Source organism: Austrofundulus limnaeus, unplaced genomic scaffold (assembly GCF_001266775.1).
Source record: "Austrofundulus limnaeus strain Quisiro unplaced genomic scaffold, Austrofundulus_limnaeus-1.0 Scaffold86, whole genome shotgun sequence".
NCBI lineage: Eukaryota > Metazoa > Chordata > Actinopteri > Cyprinodontiformes > Rivulidae > Austrofundulus > Austrofundulus limnaeus.
The window spans coordinates 1,640,246-1,664,779 of NW_013952488.1; the positions used below are offsets into that span (position 1 = coordinate 1,640,246).

Consider the following 24,534-nt stretch of genomic DNA (forward strand, 5'->3'; position numbering starts at 1 on the left):
CATTAAAACAAAACAAAATAGTTATATACAATAAAAACGAAAAATATACAAAAAAGAAAAATTAGAAAAACAATATGTGTAAATAAATGGAGATTACAATAATTTGCAAATCTCATTAACCCACATTTTAGTCACATTGGAACGTAGTAAACCTTTTTAATTGTTTAAGCTAAGAAATTGTACCAAATCTTGGAAAGAAAAGTCTGTTTTGAGTTTTATTGCTGCATCACAAATCCAGAATGTTAGGACATGGTCATGTTTAGCACTATAGAGCATCCTGTCTTTTAAGAATCATCTGTAAACATCTAAGATCTGAGGAGACTGGCTGTTTGAGCTTTTGAAGGGGATAATTGTAATATTATGAACTATAGATGATGGGATATTGATGGAAGTCTTATTATTGTTCTTTTTAAATGATTATTATTCTACAATTGTCCCAATAACGTTAGACATGGTTTTTGCCACCTTATGAGCCTCTGCTCATCAAGATTCAGCCTCCATAAAATGATCTTTTTTTATTCTGGCCTTTACTGACCTGTTGCCAGTTAATGTACTTCTTTGCAAATGTTCCTTCAGCATTTTCTTATTCATCATATTATCTTTTACAGCATTTGTTGTCTCGTCCAAACTATTTTGTACGGAGCAGTTGTACGAGATATTAGCATGTGGCCACAAGATATTAACATACGGCCATGTGATAAATAATTTATAAATAATTATAAAAATAATAACACGGCCACAAGATAATAGGGTATCTTTGTGAGAGATACAAGCACTGTTAGTCAGATTATATGTGAATAGACTGTTTTTGTGTGTAAATGTACAAAGGTACCCCACGCTTATTACTTCCAACTTGTCCATGTTAATCAACAGTCTCTGCATGGGAATGAAAGCAATAATTATCTCGTGGCCACACATTATTGTCTTGTGGTCATGCTTTTTTTTAGTCAGTTTCACCAGACGAGCTTCATAATTTTGTAATGCATTGCTGCCATGTATTTCAAAATGGCTTTATTATTTTCCTAAAATGATAGAATTTCTGAAATATTTGATATGTCCATTGTAAATACACCATGGGGTTATGAGATTTGTAAATGGTTGCATTCTGTTTTAATTTAACATTTTAGACAATGTCCCAACATTTTCAGGATTGTTGGTACATTCAGACAAACACAGTTATAGATGTTGTTGTTACAAAAAGTGTTGTTTAGCCCAGCAGTGTCGAGGCTAGGTTAGGCTCAGCTGTGCCAGTAGAAAGGCCACTTCCTGATTCACAGCTGCTGCCTCACAAAAGATGTAAACAAAGGGAAAGCAGAGAAATAATGGATTTGAAATAACTAAAAAAAAGAAAAACAAACAATATGAAAACCACTAAGCATTCCAGTCCTTCATTCTTTCTCCCTCATTTAGCTTCCCAACACACTACTTAGCTGCACAGACACCTAAAAAGGAAGGTATTAATGAGCCCAATTTGAAATGCTGACATTTCGGTAAGTCTGGAGGAAGGATGGAGCGAGATAGGAGAAGAGGCACGGAGGGTACGAAGGGTGACACTGGGAATAGATTTTGTGACTTAATTTTGAATGATTAGCCATAACAGCAGGGCATCCAAATGTCACCACTGTCAAGATTGAAGGGTCTGTTTATCTGCGTGCGTGTCTCTGTGTACACTGTGCATCTGGCCTTTACGTCACTAACCACTGTATACTTGGAGGGCTAATTTCTTTCTGACATTTCCAAAAGCAAAGAAATGACATCAGAAAGCAAACGTGCAGTCATTTGGCACGGTCACTTAATAATGCAGCGCCGCTTCTGCTCGTTTATTGAGTTTTTGAGGTGAAAATAATTATCGTGTTAAGCCCCAGGGCGGTGCTGTCACCACATCAGGCTCCTAGCACTTACAAATCCACAGAGTGGAGTAAAAGGTAGCGAGCGGGGTCATCACATCAAGGTCTTCTTCACACACGTGTTTAAGTGTTGCTGAGCACAGAGTGTGACGGCAAAGGAAATCACCTGCAGGCACGGGTGTTTGTGTTCATGAAATGCCATCATCGGAGCTCATCAGCTGCAATCTTTGATTCATGCTACAAGCCCTTTTCACCCCATCAGTGCCATGGATCATTTGCTGTGACACTGTTTTGGCACTGTGCCGCTTGGCCTTGCAAGTACATCGTCTATCTAACACAGGGGGAACCGAGCTTAGCCCAACAGTTTGTGTGGTTTCATTCTGCCTGCTTGGCATCTGCAGATATACAGTACAGCCTCCGTATTCCACATATTTAACCCTTACCACTGTTTGACTTCTCTTCAGGTACATGTTTAAAATTTAAAGATGTTGTGCTCTTTTTAAATTTGATCTGATAAAGCATAGTTGATTTATTAAAAAAAAAGTAGGTCCTCTGGATAGGTTGTTCTTTAGTGAAACGTTTAGTCTATCCTCCAAGAGACTTCTTCAGTCTGATGAGTTTCAGGTGAACTCAGCCTTAAAAGAACTGCCTCCACATGGTGGACAAACAGGTTAGTCACATGCAAAAGTGGGCCATCGCCTAACAAAAGGCTTTATTAGCTCTATTTAGTCACATGAAAAGAGGGTCATCACCTAACAATAGACTTGATTGGCTCTATTGTTCATAGAGGGTCATGTGCCCCATCACCTGACTTATTGGTTTGGATACTTCGGCTGTGGTTATTTGGTGTTGTGTTATGTGTATGTAGTGAATGCAAACGGGGCTCAACGTCCCCTTGTTTCACTAAAGAAGAACCCATCCAGAGGACCTACTTATTTTTTATTTTTTATTTTTTTTCTACCTGGATTACTGAGATGCATCAGGACATAGTTGATTTACTTAATCTTGACCATTTCAATTCTTTTGACTATCTCACTGACTGTGTGATGCATTTTAAACATATCTGATGACCTATTTTCACTTAAATACAAATCATTTCCACCCATTTCTGTGCTTTATTCACTATTTATAACTTCTTGTGCTTGAGTATTTGTTGTTACACAGTCTCATCTGTCCTATAAATGTTTGATATGGCTGCATGATATTTWGAAAAATTATTGTAATTGTAAAATCAATGTACACATAAATAACTCAATAACTCAAAGAGCCACTTAGACTTCAATACAAGATCAGGAATTCAATTGAAACTGCCATGCATTCCAGTGTTGAAAAATAACTAAGTTCAAATACTTTGTTACTGGACTTCAGTAGACTTTTTGGGTAACTGTACTTTACTCGAGTAATTATTTTTCAGCCTACTTTTTACTTCTACTTCTTACATTTTCACACGATTATCTGAACTTTCTACTCCTTACATTTTTAAAAGAGGAAAGAAGTAGAAATTCGTTACTTTTATTTCATTTTTGCTTGTTTTTATTCCAGCTTGTAAAAACTAAATACTATCCATGTTAATTGTGCTTCCTAGACAGAGTGAATTTAATTGTGGTCGAATGAGAAATATAAACATATAAAACTCTGATACGGTTTGTACACAAACAAATATTTGTACAACAAATTTRTGTACAGTTTGTACACAAACAAATCATGTCACACTCCAGCWGGACATAGCAGACACGTGTAGCCTAGTACAAAGATTCTTGTGGCGGGGCAAATATATATTATAATATTTTTTAAGGAAAATCTAACTGCTCATTTTAAATCAATACTTTTACTTTTAATACTTAAGTACGAAAAATATCAGATACTTTAAGACTTTTACTCAAGTAATATACCTAAAGGAGACTTTAACTTTTACCAAAGTAATTTTTTGGTAAGATACTTGTACTTTTACTCAAGTATCACTTTGTGGTACTTTATACAACACATGGTTAGGAGCATCTCAGTAACAAGAGTGAGAAAAAAGGATTCATATTGTCATTTCAATAATCAATATAGCAATTGCATGTTTTCCTCATGTTGTTTTTTTCCTTTATAGCTTCTGCCAAAAGGTGTGCAGTAGTGTTTTTTAACAGTGTGTGTGGGTACACGTGTTTGTGTGTCTATCTAATGAACAACTGGATGTATTTCAATAAACTTTCAGAAAGTACAGTAGTTAAACATTCATCTACAAATGATTATATTTGGTAGTAAATTTAGTGTAAAATGCCCCCCATGGCTAATTGACCTTAGCAAGGATTAAAAATGGCTATAACCCAATCAATGTTTCACTTAATGAGCTAAAATTTGGTGTGGTAGTCGCTGACAGTCATACTCAACACACTTGATATATTAAATGAGAGCATGCAGAATGCTATTTACAAGGTTTGACTAAAAGAGTTATTTTGTCTCACATGAAAGGCAGTGGATAAAATTCATCATGAATGTTTCAAATATGGCATTTTGAGTGGTCCCTGAGAGTTTGAATGATGTATTAATTTCTTAAAATAATTATATGTTGCTTTACAGCCATAAACTACATCTCCCACAATGCATGTCAGTTATTTTACCTTCAAAATGACTTCATCCCACCACTAGTTAAAGGTGCACGGGTTCAAAAGTAGCTGGTAGCTGGCAGAATTTCCATCCATCCATCCATCTATCATCTATACCCGCTTATTCCTTTCAGGGTCACGGGGATCACTGGTGCCCATATCCTGTGTGAGGGGTGGGGTACACCCTGGACAGGTCACAAGTCCATCGCAGGGCCACACATAGAGAAAAATGAGACAGACAACCATTCAGTCTCTCATTCACACCTAGTGACAATTTAGAGTTACCAATGAACCTAACAGCCATGTTTTTGGTCTGTGGGAGGAAGCCGGAGCACCCGGAGAGAACCCACTCATGCACAGAGAGAACATGCAAACTCTACCCAGAAAGGTCCACGTGCCGGGATTTGAACAGGTGACCTTGCTGAGAGGCATCAGCTCTACCAGCTGAGCCATCGTGCCGCCGCTGGCAGAATTTGCTGTGTAAAATCTCCATTTTACTGCATTTTCACCACTTACTTTTGCTGCTGCTCATTTGTACTGGGAAGTGGGAATTTCCCACTTAAAAGTTGCAGTTTTATTCGGGAACTCCCCTTTAGTGGGAATTCCCTGTTGGACAGTCAGGAAAACTAACAAATGTTAAACTATTAAATTCATTTTTTCTAAAAGCCTAGGCTGAAGTTGTGAAAAAAAAGAAAAAAAAAGAAGAAACCAATTAATGTTCATTTATGAWTAATATAGTATAGACAAGAAGCTTTAAATCAATTTGTTAACACTTGGTTAAAACGTCTGCATGTCTCACTGTTCCAGCAGTGTTCTGTGATGAATCTGCAAAGTGCCTCTCGACGTTTTGTTTTCACGTCCTGGAAAAGCACAGTTGAACCAACTGTCTACTGTATAATTCCTGTACATCTGCCTTTACATTTACTCTTTTGTAACGATATTCTTCCTGCAGAACTCATTCCCCCTAAGATTTTAGGAAAAAACTTTTCTTTAGCAAGGCTTACTGTAAGTCGAAATCTTGTCCATAATACTGTCACACKTTAAAATAACAATTTGAGCCTACCAGAAGCTAATATACTGTATGGACAACCTTGCTTTGCTGCTGTTTGTCTCATTATATCACATTGCAGCAGTTTTCTGGTTGACTGTCATGGAATGCACACTTAATATGGATCAGGCTGCAAAGATTATATACGCCTATCAAAAATTTACACCTATCAAGTAAAAAAGGGATTTATTTTTTTTAAAAAGCAGCTCAGCTTATCATTTGAAATGTTTTTAAGCATGTGTGACTCATGCCAACATTTGCTTGTTTTTGCCTGTATGCATCTGCCCTTCCTTCCATTTTGTAAGACACTCCACTCCATCTGTTGTGTGTTTAAATATTGAAGTCAGTGTTTGTGTACAACACTGTAGTGCTAGGAGGAGGCTTTACTTGACACGAAGAATAGCGATCAAAGACGAAACCTGCTTGGATTCACTTGGGATGCTTTTTTGCTCGATTGATACGACAGGGATATCACGAGGAGAATTTGAGCTGATGTACACAAACTCCCGTGCCGTTTATTGTCAGACTAAAGGACTTTATTCTTTATGTGTAAAGAAATAAATAAAACTCGAGGACAACTGCAAGGAATAACAAAATAATGATGCTTTTAAGCGGTGAAGGCTACCTGGAGAGGAGAAAACCAAGAAAAGTGTTGGCTGATGAAAGTGAATGAGCCTGGACTGGAGGGAGAGGATTATACAGGAGCGCACAGAGAAGAGGTTTATTTTCCAAGTGGATAAATTATAAATGTAATGAGGTTGATAAAGCTATCTTACGGCCACAGTCTAATGCAGCAGATCAAGGGTCACTGTCGTGATAGCCAAGCCTCAGCTGTAATACCACGTGTTTTCACAGCTTTTATCCATCCCCTGCGGCTCCTTGGAGAAGAAAAAAAATACTTTATTTGTGCTCTGTTTTTAACTTGGAGCCGGGAGAGAGAGAGAGAGAAGCCCAACACTTTGTCATCTCGGTGGGATCGCAGATGATTCAGTTAAAAAAGAAAAGAAAAGCACCAGAGAGGAGGCATCGCAATAAAATAAACAAGGAAAGACAGGATGTGGGGAGGGAGACAGACAAGAGGAGAAATGAGGAGAAAATAGCCAGAGGAGGGTTGAAGTTATAGGAGTGGGCAGCACGGTGCCAGATGAGGAGGGGGAAGATGGAGAAGGGGGAGAGCACTCATGTTCCATCTTTTTTTTGGTTTGGTCTGTCAGTTTGCTTTGTAGCACTACATAAAGCTTTTTGCTTATGTATGTGTTACTGTTTTTTAAGGCTTCCATCATTTATTGCAATCTTTAGTTTACTGGTAAAATATTCAAACCAAGTTGACTTGGTTGCATCTATTTTGCAGCTTCTTGAGCAGCAACACACACAATTTGTCTTTTAGAAAGTGTAAAAAAAGTCAACACTGTTGAGCGTGAATTATTAAAGAAAACCTCGTCTCTTGGCTCAAGTGGATTTAATATTAATAAGGACAGCTGATGTAAATGCAGGGCTAATCCCTCCCAAATGTTTGCAATAAAGTCAAACAATATTTAAAAAGATTAACATTTTGATCAAACTTGACACAGCATAAGACGTGTACACATACTATTGACTAACGTTTGGAGTCAACCCAATTTAAGATGGTTGCTTCAGACAAGTGAACTTTAGTAAACAGCAGTGGATTTAAAGTACTTGTGGCATCTTTTTTTGTCATAAATTTAAATTCATTTTTGGAAAGATAACATTAATAGCATTATGTAAAAAGAAAAGTCATGCCGCTGCGATGAACAGTGGTTGAGATGTCTGCTTGTGAAGTAAAAGGAAGTGATGTCAAAGGGGAATGTCTGCATGTGAACTGAACATTGCCACAACGGCCGACAACAGACTGTAGAGAAGAATCTGATGTTTAGATTATTTTGAGTGACTATCTGAGAGATGTCTGACTCAGCACTTGAGTCAATGAAATGGAATGAATGAATGAATGAATGATTTATTTATTCGGGACAGCATGCAATTAAAACATAACATGATGTATTGCACCAGATTAAGCCTAAGGCTAACCTACATCTGTAGTCCCATCAAACAGTAAAAACAAAACAACATCCAACAGTAAAATAGAAATAAGAGAGGAAAAAACTGAAAAATAAAAATATAAAATAAAACATTCTGCAATTATAAAATACATAAAACACTCCACCCCACTCTCCAAACATAAAATCGTGCCCACCTCCACTCCAAGATGATGAGACGAACTTTTTCTTCTCCCAGAGAAGACTCTGAAACACTTGTGATAATATACTGTGTACTTAGCACAAAACATAATGAAAATTTGTGTTTAGTAAATTGTTTCTTTGTTGTAACAGTGCTTGGAAATAAATCTTATAACTGGCACCAGGGCTGGGGGAGATATAACTGAAAGATGCATCATGATATAAGTGTTTTATATCAGTTGATACTGATAATTGTTGATCAGGTATTTTTTTTTGTTTTAACCTATTTGAAACAAGGACCAGTAGGAAAAAGGTTGATCAGTACTGGCAAGCTGCTGATCTTTCCTCTTTTATCCACAATTTCTTCTTRAGCTGTTGCGCTCATTTTCTCCTTTCACTCCTCTTTGAACTTTTTTTAAATTTTAAGCAGTTATGAGGCACGGTGACGAAACATGAAACTGTTACTGCACCTGTTTCTCAGCAGGTTGTTGCTAGCTTACCAAAGAGTTAGTGAGTTAGTTGACACCTCCAACCTTGCTTAGCTGGGATGTGAGGCGTTGAGCGGCTAAAGACTTCCCCCTGCCTCCATCCTCCAGGATGCCGTGTGGTTCAGTGAAATTACCACCATTCTATCGTATGTATTTTTTATTGATTTTGATTGTGTGTATTGCAATAGGTAGTATTGTTCTGATTGGCAGCACCTAGGAGTTCCAGAAGCTCAAAAGAAGTGTCAATAGAAACAGCAGAATAGGCTGTTTGGCAGAGACAATTTGGCAAAATTTTCATGTGTACTCTGTTCTACTGCTCATCCCACAAATGCATGTTCCTTACAAATGTGACACCATTTAAAAGGGAAATTAGCAGGCTTTCCAACGGTATAAGATTTATTSCCAAGACACAAAGAAATAATCTACCAAACACAAATTKTCTTGCTTTCTGTGCTGTTTAGTATGTYGTCTCAGATACAGCACTTCCATTGTTGAAATGTAATGGATAGAATTTTACCCACACCCAACCTATTATCACCACCAGCTGTCAGCAATTATTCAAAGGCAGCATTTAAATTTGTGWCTCCCATTAGTGCCTGTGAAACAGTTTTTTGTTTGTTTTACAAGCTTGTTCTTTGATTTTTCACACTGATCTACTCTTGCTCTCCAACTTCTCCCCTTCTGTGTTCTGTCATCTGAGCTCTTCCCATTTCTTATCGTCTTCCCTTTCTTGAGGCAAGCACCACGAYGTATACTCATGTGTCATGTTACACAATCCTCCCCTGTGACTACAGGGGAAGCAGAAAATAAGAAAGCATAATGAACAGAAGGTGAGGATGGAAAGTTGCATTTGTTTGTCGTCGCACTTATCTTGTCCTGTCTTGCTTTGCTTACACAGGGGYGTCTGCGTGTTTGTTTGTTCTCCACAAGTGCACGCGTCTTTCTCTTTGTACTTGTTTCCTCTGCATGTTTTATGCATTTCACTTTCAAGTCATAATAAACTCCTCAGTCCCCCCGATGGAGCTTGAGGCTTTGCCCTTTTGGTGTTTGCCCCTCTTTGCTCTCGTTTTGTGTGAAATCTGCAGTTTCTCATCATAGCCGCTTGCTTCCTCCACTCTGCTCGTTTTTCGCCCTCTCTGTACCCTTGTGAAGTGTGCGACCTCTGCAACTTTATTCTGCCCGTCGCTGGGGACATTAGCCAGAGCGGGTCAATGAATATTGATGAGCTCACTCAGAGCCCACTCAGTAAAGGCCAGACGCTGAGATTTCCGCATCCTCCAGCTCCACTACAGCTCGCAGTCCGATACACTGACAAGCTCGTGTTCTGAGTCCTCCTCCCTCTCCCTTCTTTTTCTTTTCTTTCTGCCACTCAGGTCAAGGACTCAGATAATTGCCAAGTTGCTGAGAAGATTATCAGGCAGTTTTGTTGACAGGGGCACAAGTTCAATTTTGTTTCACTAACAGCTCATGAAAATTCAGGAAGAAACTGCACATCTTTGATTTGACTMTGTAGCAGCATCCCTAGCATCCCGGGTCACTTTGCCCTTCTTTGGATGCTAGATGCAGTCTTGACAGAGATGCTAAAAAAARGCAAGTATTTAAAATTATTTTACAATGTTGAAAGACTAACAATACTTGACAGAATTCCTATTGAGATTTAAACAAAGATTTTTGTGTGTTGATGTAAAAAAGACTAAAAAAAGAAAGGAATCCCAAGGCTTGCATGCAAAACACTCATTTTTGGATTTAAAGGTGGAGCTGAAGATGATCCACTACAGTGATTGGCAATGGTAATAAGATGTAGCAAAATGACAGGGTAAGTGCTCCCAAGACAGAGGGGCGATGATCATTACCCAGTCCATCAGTGTCACACATGGRGGGGATGATTTGTTCAATAAATGAGTCTCAGGGTCAGCTCATTGTCAAAGTGTATGACATGATGTGTGTACTCCCTTTTGTGTAGATATGTGCACACCATAGTATATATACACAGGTAATAAAGCCTTTTSTTTTGTTTTTGTTTTTTCCAAGTTGTACAATAGGGCCAGATCAGGGCATAGGCAAATGCTAAGGGTGCCATTTATCTAAGGGGCGCCACAAATGAGAGACAAAACTAAATATGTTAGAACTTTGTATCAGAGTATAGTTGATTTAATCTGTATAATAATCCTTGGTTACTCAGGTTGATGAAAGTAACTTGTCCTGTGTTGTTACTACATGAGTTGTTATATGCTGCAGAGAATATTTCACAATAAAAGTATATGATGCAGTCAAGACAAACTACTGGTGCTCAGTGTGTAAATAGAAAACGGAATAAGGATAATGGAAGTTTCAGTTATGATCGCAGATAAAGTTCAGCTTAAAATCTGGTTTTTGGTGTTCTACCTTCATAAAATACTGATTTTATGTTTTATCAATCTCAAGAATTTAGTGAAATGCACTAGAAATGGCTGGAAAATGCAGTTTTGAGTCKATCTTTTAAAAAAATTCTGGGGGAGAATACTCCTGGACCCCCCTAGAACTGTTTCACTCCACAGCTGCTCGTTAACATGAACATGTGGTGGTAGGTATGATGTAGACTTCTGGTATTCTGTTTTTAAATGAATTGTTAACTATTTAAATTGGACAACCTGGTTTTTAAAGATAAATAATATCAAATCTTGCTTGGGGCTGGCCCTGGTACCACACTGTGGGATTTGATCTTTGATTCAATTGTTCTGTATTAAGTCTCTAATTTGGTTGTTTTAATGCAATCATTACTAAAAGCAATAAACTACATTTTCTAGGCTACTAGTTTTCTTCTAAATGTGTGTTTATGTCACATTTGTAACATTAAAATTTTGTGGCTGATATATTTCTCCTTAAACAGCTTGTCAGAATGGTCTACATTGTTGTATGAGAAATGTCTGGATTTAAACTAGAAGCTTTTCAATTGAAGACTATTAAAACTTGAAAATCTTAGCATACACTTGCATAAAATAGTGGTAAAGGACATATAGAAATGAAAAAAATCCATGAGAAGGAATAAATTATTCCACATACACACAAAATAAAACTCCTGTGTAAGAAAATAAATTAAACTCCACAATGGAACATTTTTAACCTGTTTTTCAAACCATTATTTTCTGTTTATTTAAATTTGATATTGCTTTTTAAATTTACACAACTTTCAGCCTTTTTAAATTTAAAACTTACAACTGGAAAAAACAACATCTATGAATCAGAAAAGGACATATTTAAACAAGTTCTAACTTCAAACCATATTGAACCTCTCCATTTCTCCTCTCAAACCAACACAAGACTTAGACCTTTAAATATTTATGGTAGTTTCTGTTTTGAGTTTCCACCTTTTTCTGATTTGTTATTAAAATAAAGCACTGATTGTTAGATTTTCTGAGTGCTGTGAAGTTATAGTCATGCTGGGTTGGTGTGTTTTATTTTTACAATCTAAAAATAAGCAGATTTTTCTCTTTTTAAACCAGGCTGTGATTAATCAAAGCAAACAAGTATAAGCGTGAAACTCGTGGGACTGATAAGTGTAGATTAYGACAAACTTACTAAGTCACAATCTTTGATGACTATAGAAACAGCGTACTTAATGTTTTGAATATTTGTTTTTGGTCTTTCTGGTTGGATAACACGTGCGTTTGGGCAGGACAAACAAACCACGCATCAAAAACTACTATCCATCCATCTATTATTGTTTACCCACTTATCCTAACAGTCTTGTTTTTGGTCTGTGGGAGGAAACCGGAGTAYCCAGAGAAAACCCACGCATGCATGGAAAGAACATGCAGTCTGAACCCAGAAAGGTTCACAGCCGAGATTTGATCCAGCAACCGAGTCATCGTTCCACCTTTGAAATAATACTAAAAACACTAATTACTCATGTACAGATGGTTTACATTGTTAGACAAAGAAAGTGGTGTTTACAAGAATATAAATAACATCACAAAGTACTTAAAAACTATACTTAAACAGTAATTAATGCAGAGATGAACTGCAGGTTTTGGGTTCACATCACAAGAAACAGGAAYCTGTTTGTTAACATTTAAAGTGTTTGAGTCTTGATTTTTTTTTTGATAAGTTGCATTTTTAAGCAAAGATGAATGGGATTTAGTAGAGAAAAAATGTGATATACAGTCATAACCATTTATGTTTTTGTGATCTCTTTTAATGAGAATGATATAATTTATTTTAGGTAGTCAGAATTCACTGGTCTTTGAAAGTACACAACTACAGTAATTTGTACTTGAAATATATATAAAACATGTTTAAATGGCAATTTAACACCCTAAAAAAGCCAGATAAGTGTTTTTGGTCTAACTTTTAGGAAACAGAAATTCAAAATAGTATAATTAAAAAACTAATTATTAGTATCTAAGGTTTGAAGAGTGCAACACTCATTTTTTACTTTAACAGCAGAGTTAGCTTTAGCGTTGCCACATGAATAAAATGTTCTGTACGTTAAACGTTGGCTATGTTTCATGTCCAGCCTATAGCGTCACAGTGAACCATAGAAGGAAATTGTCCCTAATATGGTACAGTTCATAAGTTGATCTTGTAGAAGATGTACAATGACAGTTTTTACAGTTTGATTTTGTAATCTCTGTGGCAGCACTTTTGCATCTTGAAGCTGCTGCTTCAAACATTTCCTTTTGTCTGAGTTGAACTTGTCTCACAAAAGTACATTGTGGTTTTAAATGTTTTTGTAATTTTCTTAAAAGCCCTTTTAAAACTTTATGGCTGAAGAGATTACTGAAAGTTTGAATTCCCAGCTTGAATAATTTCAAAAAATAAAGTGCAATACGTGCGAGGTTGAAATGTTTTATCTTGAGGTTTTAGAAAATCTTTCTCTTTGCTGTGCAGTTTTATTTATTTATTTATTTATTTATTTATTTATTTATTTATTTATTTTTGCTAATGTGGGAAGTGGTCAATTTGATAGTTAAGCCTTGTTGTATAATATATGGTCAGTTTGAAGATTGTGATGCCTGTTATTGCAGTGATCACAATCATTAGGTCAAGACAAAGCTTAATTTGGGGACGCTTCTTTGAGTTTTAGTTTCCTGATGCACAGATTTCTAGAACTTCTCGAACAAAACATRAAAGGACACACTACTTCTGCAGTGTATTTTTTGTAAAATCTAGATTGATGCTGCACTTCGATCATTTCAGAACATATTGTCAATGGTTCATCAGTCAGATTCTTCTTTAGTTTTTGGCACTTACTATAGACAAAGGTATTTTCCCCAAATTGTTACTGAAAGGAAAGGCTCTCAAACGCTCTGGATGGCATTCGAACAATCAGCGGCTTTTTGTGCTCTGAAAGATGGCCTTAAAACACCTGCGTATGTGGACAACCTGTAATAAGCATCAGTCACTTTCTTTAATGGGAGCATCTTACCCTTTAAATCTGTGTGATGGCTGAAAAACGTTCATGTTGCATCATAGGTAGTGTTGTCAAGTGAACTTTATTTAAAACATTTAAAAATTCAAGTCCTAATCATGGGGGAACTCTAAAATGGTGACTAAAAAGAATCCTGAACAGAAAAAAATCCCGTTTTAAAGTTGAGCAATTTCTTTTAAAGTTTTTTTTCTTGTGTTTTTCAAATGAACTTTGTGTTTCTGTTTTGTTGGCTGGCATTAAAGCATACTGTAGTTATCTGACAGGGAGCAGACATGACACTCATCCAAATAAGGCTGATAATTACTGCATGTTTTACAGTTCAAAACTGAAACCAGGAGCTGATAGTGCCACAATGTAAGCAGAAACACATGAATACTATAAACTATCTATGGCATGAGTAGTAAAAGATTAATTATAATGCCAATAAAACCTGATGATTATACATAATACACAACATTAAGCTTTAAAAACRGTACTTCCTATATTTTATGTCCACCAAATTTGGTACTCACCCAGCAAATGAAGTTCCTGTCCTTCAGCCAGCCATTTGCTGCTTTACTTTACCCCATATAAATTTACTGGCAAACTATCAGTGATRAAGAAAATAAACATTTTAAGAAGAACTACTCTCATGGATCATTAAATTGCATGTGTGGAAATTAAAATGTTCAAAGCATTTTAAGAGCTTTCATAGCTGTTACGGTTGAAAAAWGAAAGTTCACCCTCTTTTGAGTCTAAGGTTATATGTAACAGGACATACTAAAAAATTCTGATCTTAACCAGAATTTAAAATGATCTGAATTTAAGTGTACAAAAACACACAACAGATTACACTGTCATGATTTATTCAACYAAAATAATCCAAAATGAAAATGTCCACTCTTTCCTCTTCTAAAGGATTTAAGAAATAAAGATCGCAGCAATGATCTCAGAAAAGTGGTCGTATATTTCCATCAGTGTGGGATGGGTTTGTCATTCAGARTCCATCGTTGTACAGTAAGAACATTTGTTCACAAGTGGAAAACATTCAAGCTAGCTGCCAATCTTTCCAGGAGTGGACGTCCCAGCATATCCACCCCAAGGTCAGACTGTGCAGAGCTCAGAGGAATTGGAAAAGGTCTGCGAGCTCCTGCTCAGACTTTTCAGGCCTCTGKTAGCAGGTTCAAGTTCATGATAAGGCAGTTAGAGTAAAAGGTTGAACAAGTATGGCTTGTTTGGAAGAGTTAGGAGAAAGCCTTTCCTCTCTAAAAGTAATTTCGCAGGACATTTTAGGTTTGCACAGTTACATCTGAATGACTCACAAAGCTCCTGGAACTATTTGGATAGATATAACTAAAGTATAGGGTGAGAAGCTCGGCCATCTGGGAGGGACTCCGAGTAGAGCCACTGCTCCTCCACATCGAGAGGAGCCAGATGAGGTGGCTCGGGCATCTGGTTAGGATGCATCCTGGACGCCTCTCTGGTGAGGTGTTCTAGGCACGTCCCACTGGGAGGAGACCCAGAGGAAGACCCAGGACATGCTGGAGGGACTATGTTCCTCGGCTGGCCTTGGAACGCCTTGGTATTCCTCCAGTGGAGCTGGCCCAAGTGGCTGGGGTAACCGACCCCGGATAAGCGGAAGAAAACGGACGGATAACTAAAGTTTTGTTAACAAGGAAAAGTAAGGAAATTTGTGTTTGGTAGATTATTTCTTTGTTGTAACAGTTCATCTTTGTCAAAAAATCGTATACCTGATTGGCAGCGCCTGGGGTACCAGACGCTTCAAAACAAGTGTGAATAGCAACAGCAAAATAAGCTGATTGTCAGAGAAATTTGGCAAATTGTTTATGTGCACAACCCACACACTTAGCTCTACTGCTCATCCAACAAATGTGTGTTCCTTACAGATGTGGCACCATTTAAAAGAGAAAATAAGAGGCTTTACAACTATATAATATTCTTTCTATGACGTTGTCTGCACTACTCCCTCACAGTTTTTGCAAAAGAACTRCCAAATAAATTCTAGATTCACGAGCTACAGTTTTGTCATCTTCATTCTCCTTTGACTCTGGGTCACGCTCTGGCTCCTACGTGTGATGGACAAGTCTTCTTTGTTGCTACTTTTTAACTGTAGTTGTATCTTTGCTATTAAACATCAGTTGGTCACTCCGGATGCTGGAGAGGGGCGGGATGTAAAACACGTTGTTTGGCTTTAAAGAGACAGCCTCAGAACGAGTTTATTTGAGACACACCCCAGAAAAGGGGTGAACGAGGGGCTTATGGAGGCACAATAAGGAAGAATTCAGACCAAAGTATTGCAGTTCTGCTTTATATAGACCCCAACTAAATGACTTAAATGGGAAAACGATTCAATAGCAAGATATGTCTACTTTAACTGGACTATGAACTACATGCTGGTGCAGACTTTTAGTAATCAGGACTTGTTACATCCAAAAAAAAAATCAGAGCAAAGTGCTTTTTTCCATGACTGTGTAACTGCTCATCATGTTTACCCATACAGATTTGGAGTATAGCACACYGATGTGTGTCAGACATTATCTACAGTATTAACTTCAAATGTCATCTGTGTGTTGAAAGCACTCCAGATTTTAAAGTCTTCAGCTGAGCGCTTTGAAGTTTAAATATTAATCTTCTGAGAGCTTATTCCTTAAGYAAACTGTGACGTATGGAGGAAAGGGTTTCACAGGAGTTTATTGGGGTCTCTGTCTCAGTGGCATTCAGCTGATTGTTTGTGCACATCTGCTGGTCTGAGTGCGCCATCCTTATGGTTTGATTTCTGTGTGTTCGCCTGCTTTAAACAAAGTGAAATCAGTCTCATGCCAGTAAGTCTCAGGGGGAATGTACAACTCTATTTGCAACTGTCTGCCCTTCCCTCACACACCCCCCATCCCCCCTTGTTTTGCTTCATAAAAATAAAACGTCATCCGGGCATGTCTTTTATTCATCACCCTCATCCCTATCTTTTCAACTCGATCTGTGTGTGATATTTCCCACACATGCCTTCTGACAATTTTCTGCTCCACTTATGTTTGCTTCTGTCTCTCCAACACACACTCATACCCCCACCCCCCATGTTTTTATTATCTTATGCTGATAGCTGGGTTAGTCAGCACTGCAGTTTTTAATCAGTTCAGAGATATTGTATTTGACTACATGAGCTGTTTTTTTGCCGAACCGAAACACTCCCTGTAATTGTTTTCAGTTCTAATAAAAAGTGTTATTAATCTTGTACATCAGTACTAAAACTTTAGTTTGTCTTTGGGATAAAATAAAAGAAGCTGCTAGTGCCAACTTAAATTTCTGTATATATAATACAATGTTCAAGGTCTCCAAAGTAATGTGTATCACAATGTTGTTGCACACATTTTAAACATTTTGCATTACTTTTAGTTGCTGGAAAATGAATAAACCGATTGATTTTACCTCACTATTCCCCTTATTTATTTTATAAGGCAATGATATTCCCTTTTGCCTTTTTATGARCTCAACAGTTCCTGAACAAATAGGAGTGGTTTAGATCTGCCCTTTTATACAGTATTGCATTTTACACACACACTCATATTCCTTTTAGAACTTTGTCTTGTGCTGCTAAGTAAAAAGGTGTCAAAAAGCAATAAAGTGGCTACAAGTAAGTACCGGTTGTTATGTTTCATTTCTTTCAACCTCCCCCTGTTCAGTAAATTTATTTCCTTGGTAACCTTTTGCTTCCTGCATCGCTGTGTACCATTTTCTAAAAGCRTGGCCACCTTTTGTCACAGTGGGTGAACACGAAGTGTGTTTTTAATTTGCACTGTTTTCTGAGTCAGCATATTCAGAAAAAATGTTTTTTCATTTTTAATTTGCAAGCTAGCTTTCCTTCCTAAATGCATGCATTTGACCATGTTGCTATAAAAAACTATATTCTAAATATTTGTGGTTAAAGTTAGCTTGCATGATCTTTTTTTAATGCTGATACGAAATAAATCTAACTTTTTCTTTACTTGTTTTTTGTGTGTTTTTGCAACAACACATTAGATTGGAATGATTTATGAGAGAACGAACTTGCTAAAGCTGTGTGTCAGCATAAATACTGAAAACAATCTAGWGGCAATAATTTGACGTAATGATCTTTATGATCTTTTTTAGGCTATAGGTCTTGGGTTCATTTGTTGGGATGGAAGATCCTCAGTTATCTTGGGTGATTGATTTTTTGTAAAAAACTGACATATCAATTTGAATTTTGTCTGATTTAAATTCCTCCCTAAGAGTTGGAACTGTAGAGTTTAAAATAGGTTTTTCTGTTTCTAAATAAAAGACAACCCAAGAGTAGTTGGACATTGGTCAAGTCAATCAACCTGGAAATCATCCATTACTAGTCACCAGCCATGCAGTTGGTCCATCAGAGCAGAAAAATCTAATTCTTAAAAAAAGGTCTTTACAGAAGCCTTATTTTCTTATGCTCAAATGTTTACATTTCAACAAGGAGTTGAAAAAAAATAAAATAAATGTCCTTTTACAGGTTAGCGTGAGCTTGTCAAGTCAGTCTTATGGCCAGTGCTAATATAACAATATGAAAGATCTGAATAGAAAGAAGATATGTTGCTCTTTTCAATTAATTCACAAAACAATTCAAAACCATYGCAGAAGTTCATCTAAGCTAAATGATTAAACAGAACAAAAACAGTGAAATGGTCAATTTTTTTTCACCTTTATGCCATTTAATATTAGCTATTAATCTACAATCTCCATCCCTCGTTCTGCTTTTTTCCTCYTCCTGCACCATGTGTTTTGTACAATGCGGACAAAATATGATTTTAATCACTAAGTAACATTATTTCCTTTTCTTGTTACACAAATAAAAGCCTAGCATCCACATAGTAATTGGACCTGATTTAAATTACAGTAATTTTTAGGGGAGTTTTGATGTGCATGCCTAGGCAAGAAGACTGATATGGTATCTGTTTTTTGGCATGACATATTTATTTCTAATTGAATAGTTCCCCACCCCCAAGATAAATTGTAATTAGTTAATGCAAATGTCTCATATGCCCCTACATTTTTTAAAGAAAATGAATTAAAGTGGCTTTAAAACTTATAAAATGCTCCAGGAGTTTGATGTTCAGTCTTTATAAGGCAGGGAGGCAGTAACAATGATGAACAGGCTCTGGGTTGCAGCTGACATGTGGTGATGGATCTGAGGACTTTAGATCACGTTCGGGGCTTTTTACAGGTAGTTAAGATTCTATTTCAGTTTCCCAAATGACCTCTATTTTCAGAGGGTCTTGAGCTTAAGCTGTACTCGTTTATTTCTTCACCCTCTATCATAAGGCAGTTGTCTACAACAAGAGGTATGGTCCTATTGTGCTGCCAGTTTAGTTTAGTGTACTTTTACGCTCAAAGGTACCAGTAATATCCGAGAAGGATCACATAAGAGTAAACAAAACGGCAGCTCTCATGAGCCTAAAGTTTAAATCTTAGGAATCAGCGTTCTGTGAAAAGGTTAGGAACAACTCTTATTTAGGCAACTCTTTGAAAGGCCTCAGTTTGGACAGTTTAATAGAATTAACAAGTTGTCTAAGTGAGGCCAATAATAACATTGATATCTGTCATTTTAAAAGATCAAAAATCTTTAAAACCTGAAAACAGTCTGTGAATAAATGCCTGTTTGAAATCAAGCCCATCTCTGGAGCAGCCATGCTTTGCCTGGTCGTAGTCCCATCAGAAATCAGCCGCTCTCTGAACTGTTAAATCACACTTGAAGCCAACCTTAGAAAGGAACATTAATTACTTTCCTTTGCCTTCGCCACCTCCATGTCTCCTCYCTTTTTTTCACATTAACCCTCAGTTTTTCCCCTTTATCCACTTCATTCACTGCCATTCTTGTTCTTTCTTCAGCTTAGTAGAGTAGATTAAATTGTCTCACAGGTGAGTTTTAACAGCTGTGATCTGTGCCATTAGACACCAGATGGTGTTCCTTTTTATTCAGCCTCTTACTTAAAGCTTTGGAGGATTGATAGTGATCTATATTTAGTTGTCTTAATTAATTATTTTTTTACAGTCTTCATAATACTTCACTGAGAAACTGTCTGGTGGATGCTGCTTCTGATGGTTATTGTGTGAGTGCTTCTAAAGCATTAACACATTAACAATCACTATCATTGAATGCTTGTTCACAGGCTTTCACACTACTGAAATTTATTTTCCGTAAGTTTTTCGGCATGTATCTCATTCTACAAACTTGATGCTATTTGTGCAATTTATATATCGGAACGTTCACTTCCTTGAAGATGCCCAAGCTATGACTTTTGGTACTTAAATCATTTATATTTTTATTAAAAGATTTAGTTTTTTTGGCCATGTTTTTCTTACTGAAAATGAAAGGAGCTGTCTTCAACATCCTTAAAACAGTCTTTACTGTACTTTTTTACCTTTTATTCTTGGTCTGCTGTTTTTAACTGCCTTTTACTAATTTCTGTTTCCTTTGACTTMTTTGTTGCTGATTTTAGCTTTTTGTAGCCATCATTTAGACTTTTCTGCTATTCTCCTGCTAATTTAAACTTTTTGTGCTTATTTCTGTGTTTTATCTACTTTTGGCTTAATTAAGATTTTTTTCAGCTTAACTCACCCTTCTGTAATAATTTCAGCACATTTTTGTTTAATTCACAAAACATATGCTTTGCTGTTTCATTGTACTAATTTCAGCTACTTTTGGAGCTATTTTTAGGCTGAGGCCTTTCAAAGAGTTGCCTAAATAAGAGTTGCTCCTAAGTTGGTTTGAGAGAGGAGTAAAAGAAGCCATTTTTTTAAGAAAGACCGTCCATCATTAAACAGAGGTGGAGGCCTCCGTTTTCAGTTGTCCCCCTCCTACAGYGCTGYTATTGCCAGTATCACTCCACCCCCTGTTAACAATAAGTGTTAATTAGGTGTCAACGATAGCCATGTGATGTGAGTATCAGTCACATGGAGGCAGKGCTTAAAAGCCTGAATTTTGCCTGAAACTCTCAGACTGAAGAAGTCTCTTGGAGGAGAGACGAAACGTTTCRTTAGAGAAGAACCCGTCCAGAAGACCTACACAATTTTTTTCTTTTTGATTTTTTACCTGGATTACTGAGATGCGTCARGATATTTTTAGGCTAGTTTTAGCTTTTTTAACTATTTAGCAGAAAATTTTCAGCATTAAGCATTCACACTGCATTGTTGCRTGAAATGCAAATTCTGTTTATTGTGTTTAACTGAGACGGTTCCTCTGAACTCTTTTGTTTCATTCAATTTACATTTCACGCTGAACAAAGTGTAAAGCTGAATTTCAGAATCCTCAGAACAACTTCTTGCTTTTTTGCTCTCTGACTGATTTGCCCTCCTAACCCTCAGCTTTCTCCTTACCAGGTCCAAGTCGAGGATGTGGAGGATGAGGACAAAAGATATGGTCTTTTCCAGACAATGTTAGCCGTGGCACAGAAGTGGGAGGACTTTCAGTTACTGATTCTTCTTCTACAAGCATGGCCGCCCATGATGAAAGAGGAAGTGTAAGTTTGATTTACTTTTATTATTTCTATTCAGTGTCTTCTCAAATGTGGGATAGTGGGATTGACACCAAATTTAAATGGGTCCAATATGAATGGTGTTGCCCAATTAAAGCTTGTTTGTCATCCAAGACATGAAAATCATACTAAGTTCAATTAACTTCTTTTTGTCGTCTTTATGTTTTGCTTCTTATTTGAGGACTTTTGTCAAGTGTGTAACCTGTGTAAAGCTGTAAATCTTAGTGAGCTTCAGAACTCACCCTTTCTTCCATCATTCCTGAAGGTCATTAAGATTTTTTTTATATTGGTCCGCATACACGATGATTTGGTCACATGCTTATAACTCCTTGGAAATTGAATTCAAAACTGAAAAAAGKTGTGTCTGTTGTCTGTTTGACATAGATGGCCTCTTTTACTCCTCACAAACCATTCATCTTCTTGTCCAAAATTTATGCAATACTGTCATTAAAAGAGTTATTTTATGTTTTAGTTTAGCGTACAAATACCTTCTCTTCTTTGTAGGCGTGCTGTGTGGTTCTGCCCTTTCCACACTTTCTGAGGATAATAAGAGTTCCTTTAGGTCCAAGCAGTCTCTTAAATGCATTTCAAAGCAATACAGCCAGCCACAGACACTGGTTTCATTTTAAAATCACGACTGCATGAAGACTGACATTTTGAACGGGCATCTGCTTTGTAATAAGTTTCCATTTCACCAAGAATAGCTGTTGAAAATTGTGTCTTTAATCAMACCCTGATGTGAGCTGAGAATCTCAGAGCCTGAGGTTCTGGGCTTCCTGCACCAGCTGTTTTTTTATGAGCCTCAGCAAAAGTTGGCCATATTATTGATAAGTGCTTAATGATGTGATTGCTCTTCTCCTGCTCCATTGTTCTCAATTAAAAGCAAGCTGCACTCCGAGGACCACAGGGACAATTCAGGGTTTATCCTTCCAGCTCAGTCAAAGCAGAATGTTGTTCAAATGGCTTCGATCCACTATTTCAGTTGGAGTTCTTCACCTGCTGTTCCTCAAAAACAACTTACATGCAGTAGCCTATAGATAGCAATGGGTCCAGGATGTTATACTTCATAAACTCTGRTAACTATTGATTTGATGACCATTARCTCATGATGCATAACTATTGTGAGAAAGATATTATAATTCCAGTTAAAAACCAAAGGTTAAAACGATTCTGATCAAACCAAAACTTTGTTTGGTTTCTATTGTTAAAGCTTTTTGTGGGAACATTTTGGCTTTGAGACCAATTACCATAAAGGTTTTTGTCAGAACAGATAGGGGTGGGGGGAGAGCTGCAGTAACACATGCAGAGACGTAGCAACCAAGTTTTTAAWTGAAACGTGGCAGTGTTGTTTTTTCTAAATAGTCATTTGCAAAAAATAAAAGTTAAAAATGCAAATGGTGTTGAGTTGTATTCAAGCTGGATGATGGTTAAAGGACAAAGTGAATTTTAAAGCCATTATTTAAAAGAAAAAGCAAAAGCAATTATTTTGGTCACTTGTATTTTTTTTCCTATTTATTCAAATGAGGCAGAAACAAAGCACACTTTTTAGAGAAGAAACAAAGTTTGACTGGAAATATTCCAATGTTTGTTTGTTTTTGTCACACAAACCTCATGAGGTGAGGCGACCTCAAGGAAAAGAAAGAATATGAAAAAATTGTCCCTTTAGTTTTCAGTGAGTGTTAATACAATGCCAGCCAATGTCCAAAACACAGTTTTAAACACTCAATTTGGCATCGATGACAAGGAAATACGACTCTGGTCTTCTCTACCACGCCACTGCCTGCACACTGAATTTTGAACCAAGCACAGGTAGCTCAGGACAGACCTAAGTGAAATTGTTCTGGTTTGTACAGCAAAAATAAATTGCTTGTGCCACTATCATTTTAAAGTCAATACCCATGTGMAAGAGTTGTAGCGGAACTAATAGGCTTGTGTAGCTGTAGGTGTTAGTCAAGCTAATATTTTGATTAGCTGTGCCTGCCATTGCCAGTTTTGTTAGATTTGAAAAACGTGGGGCCAACTTCAATAAGGTAAAAGACAAATGTGCTTTGCTGTTGTCTCTTGCCTGTTTGCTRTGTAAAACCAAACTGGGGCCGTTTCATTGCATTGCCACTTCATCTTATAAACTCTGATTCAACTGACAAAGCCAGGAATTGATTGCTTTAGATTAACCACTGTTACACTATCAGCCACAGCTTTTAGCGTGTTCAATCATGCCATTTTTATTAATGTTATTTACAGTATATCTAATTTTAGCCCAATCTGACATGCTATATATACCTGTAAGAATTATGTGGCTCACAGTTTATTGATATTTGAGTCACCCGGTGCTGTGGAGGATGTAGTGCCGTCCTGACATTGTTGGACCTAGCCAGCACTGCTGCAGTAGTTGCTGGAGGCAGCAGAAGGTACTGCAGAGGGGGGCCTTATGAAATAACTGGGAACTTAAAATAGGCTGTAAATCCCCTGCTGAAGCTGCAGGTGAAGCATCTGATCTCCTGACAAGGTACCCAGGTCACTTAGAAAAGCTCATATTGTGGAAATCCCCCATTAGATGCAGTATTAATTCTTTCCACTACTCAGGATAGGAGACAAATTGTTCTGCCAGACTGTGGTTTCTGTACAAAAGCAGTCAGAGAAATGGGATTAGTTTCAGACACATTTGCACTTTGGGCTTTTACTAAAACTTCTTTGACTTTGAGAGTATTATAGCTGTCAAACTGCCAAGACAGCCAGCTGCAGTCCTTTCCTTTAATCTCCGATTGCAGTAGCTGCTTTCTTTGATTTAAATTAATCATAAAGCTGATTGTTTTTCTGTCTTTTCTTGTTTGTTGAATCATCCCTCACTAGGGTTCTCAATGCCATTTGCTGCAGCATGCATGCATACAGTACATTAACTATACTGCAAATAGCTACACTTATTTAAAGCACAGGAGCCTGAAATTGAGGCCTCGTTTATGCCCAGTGGGCCTTTTGCATGTAAGCAATATCTTCATAAATTGGGACACGAAACTCAGAATAACTTAACCCTCAAATACCTAAGTCTCTGAGGACTAACAATATTTCTGTGCATTAAACATTGTTTGCTTCAAGCACTGTGTTTCTACAGTAGGCTTGTCAAAAAATTGCAAAATCTTTCTTCCTAATGTTTCCATCAGGGTTGATGAATGTTGTCTTCATCCCCTCTAGGTGTCCCAACATCATACATCCTGCAGTCTGCAGTCAGACATTCAACTTTTTACCTGAACACTAAATAACTTTAACACTAAACTGCTGCTGTCACAAACCTCAAAGGACTCCACATTATAACTGTTTTGTCACATCTGCAATCACTTTTGAGCAAAAGACAAACACTGAAATATATTCTAATTGTTTTTATATTTTTATCTTTATTAATTATTTGTTGTTTCTGCTTGGCCTTCAGAGGAGTAGGAC

General features: G+C 37.1%; 1 protein-coding gene across 1 annotated transcript in view; it reads left to right on the forward strand.

Annotated features, from left to right (window-relative positions):
- nbas (NBAS subunit of NRZ tethering complex) overlaps positions 1-24,534 on the forward strand; it is a gene marked incomplete in the record, with an annotated part of 224,076 nt that overhangs the window by 172,980 nt on the left and 26,562 nt on the right. Inside the window, 1 exon segment of the mRNA XM_014011983.1 lies at positions 20,945-21,084. Coding sequence (XP_013867437.1) covers positions 20,945-21,084 — 140 coding nt within the window.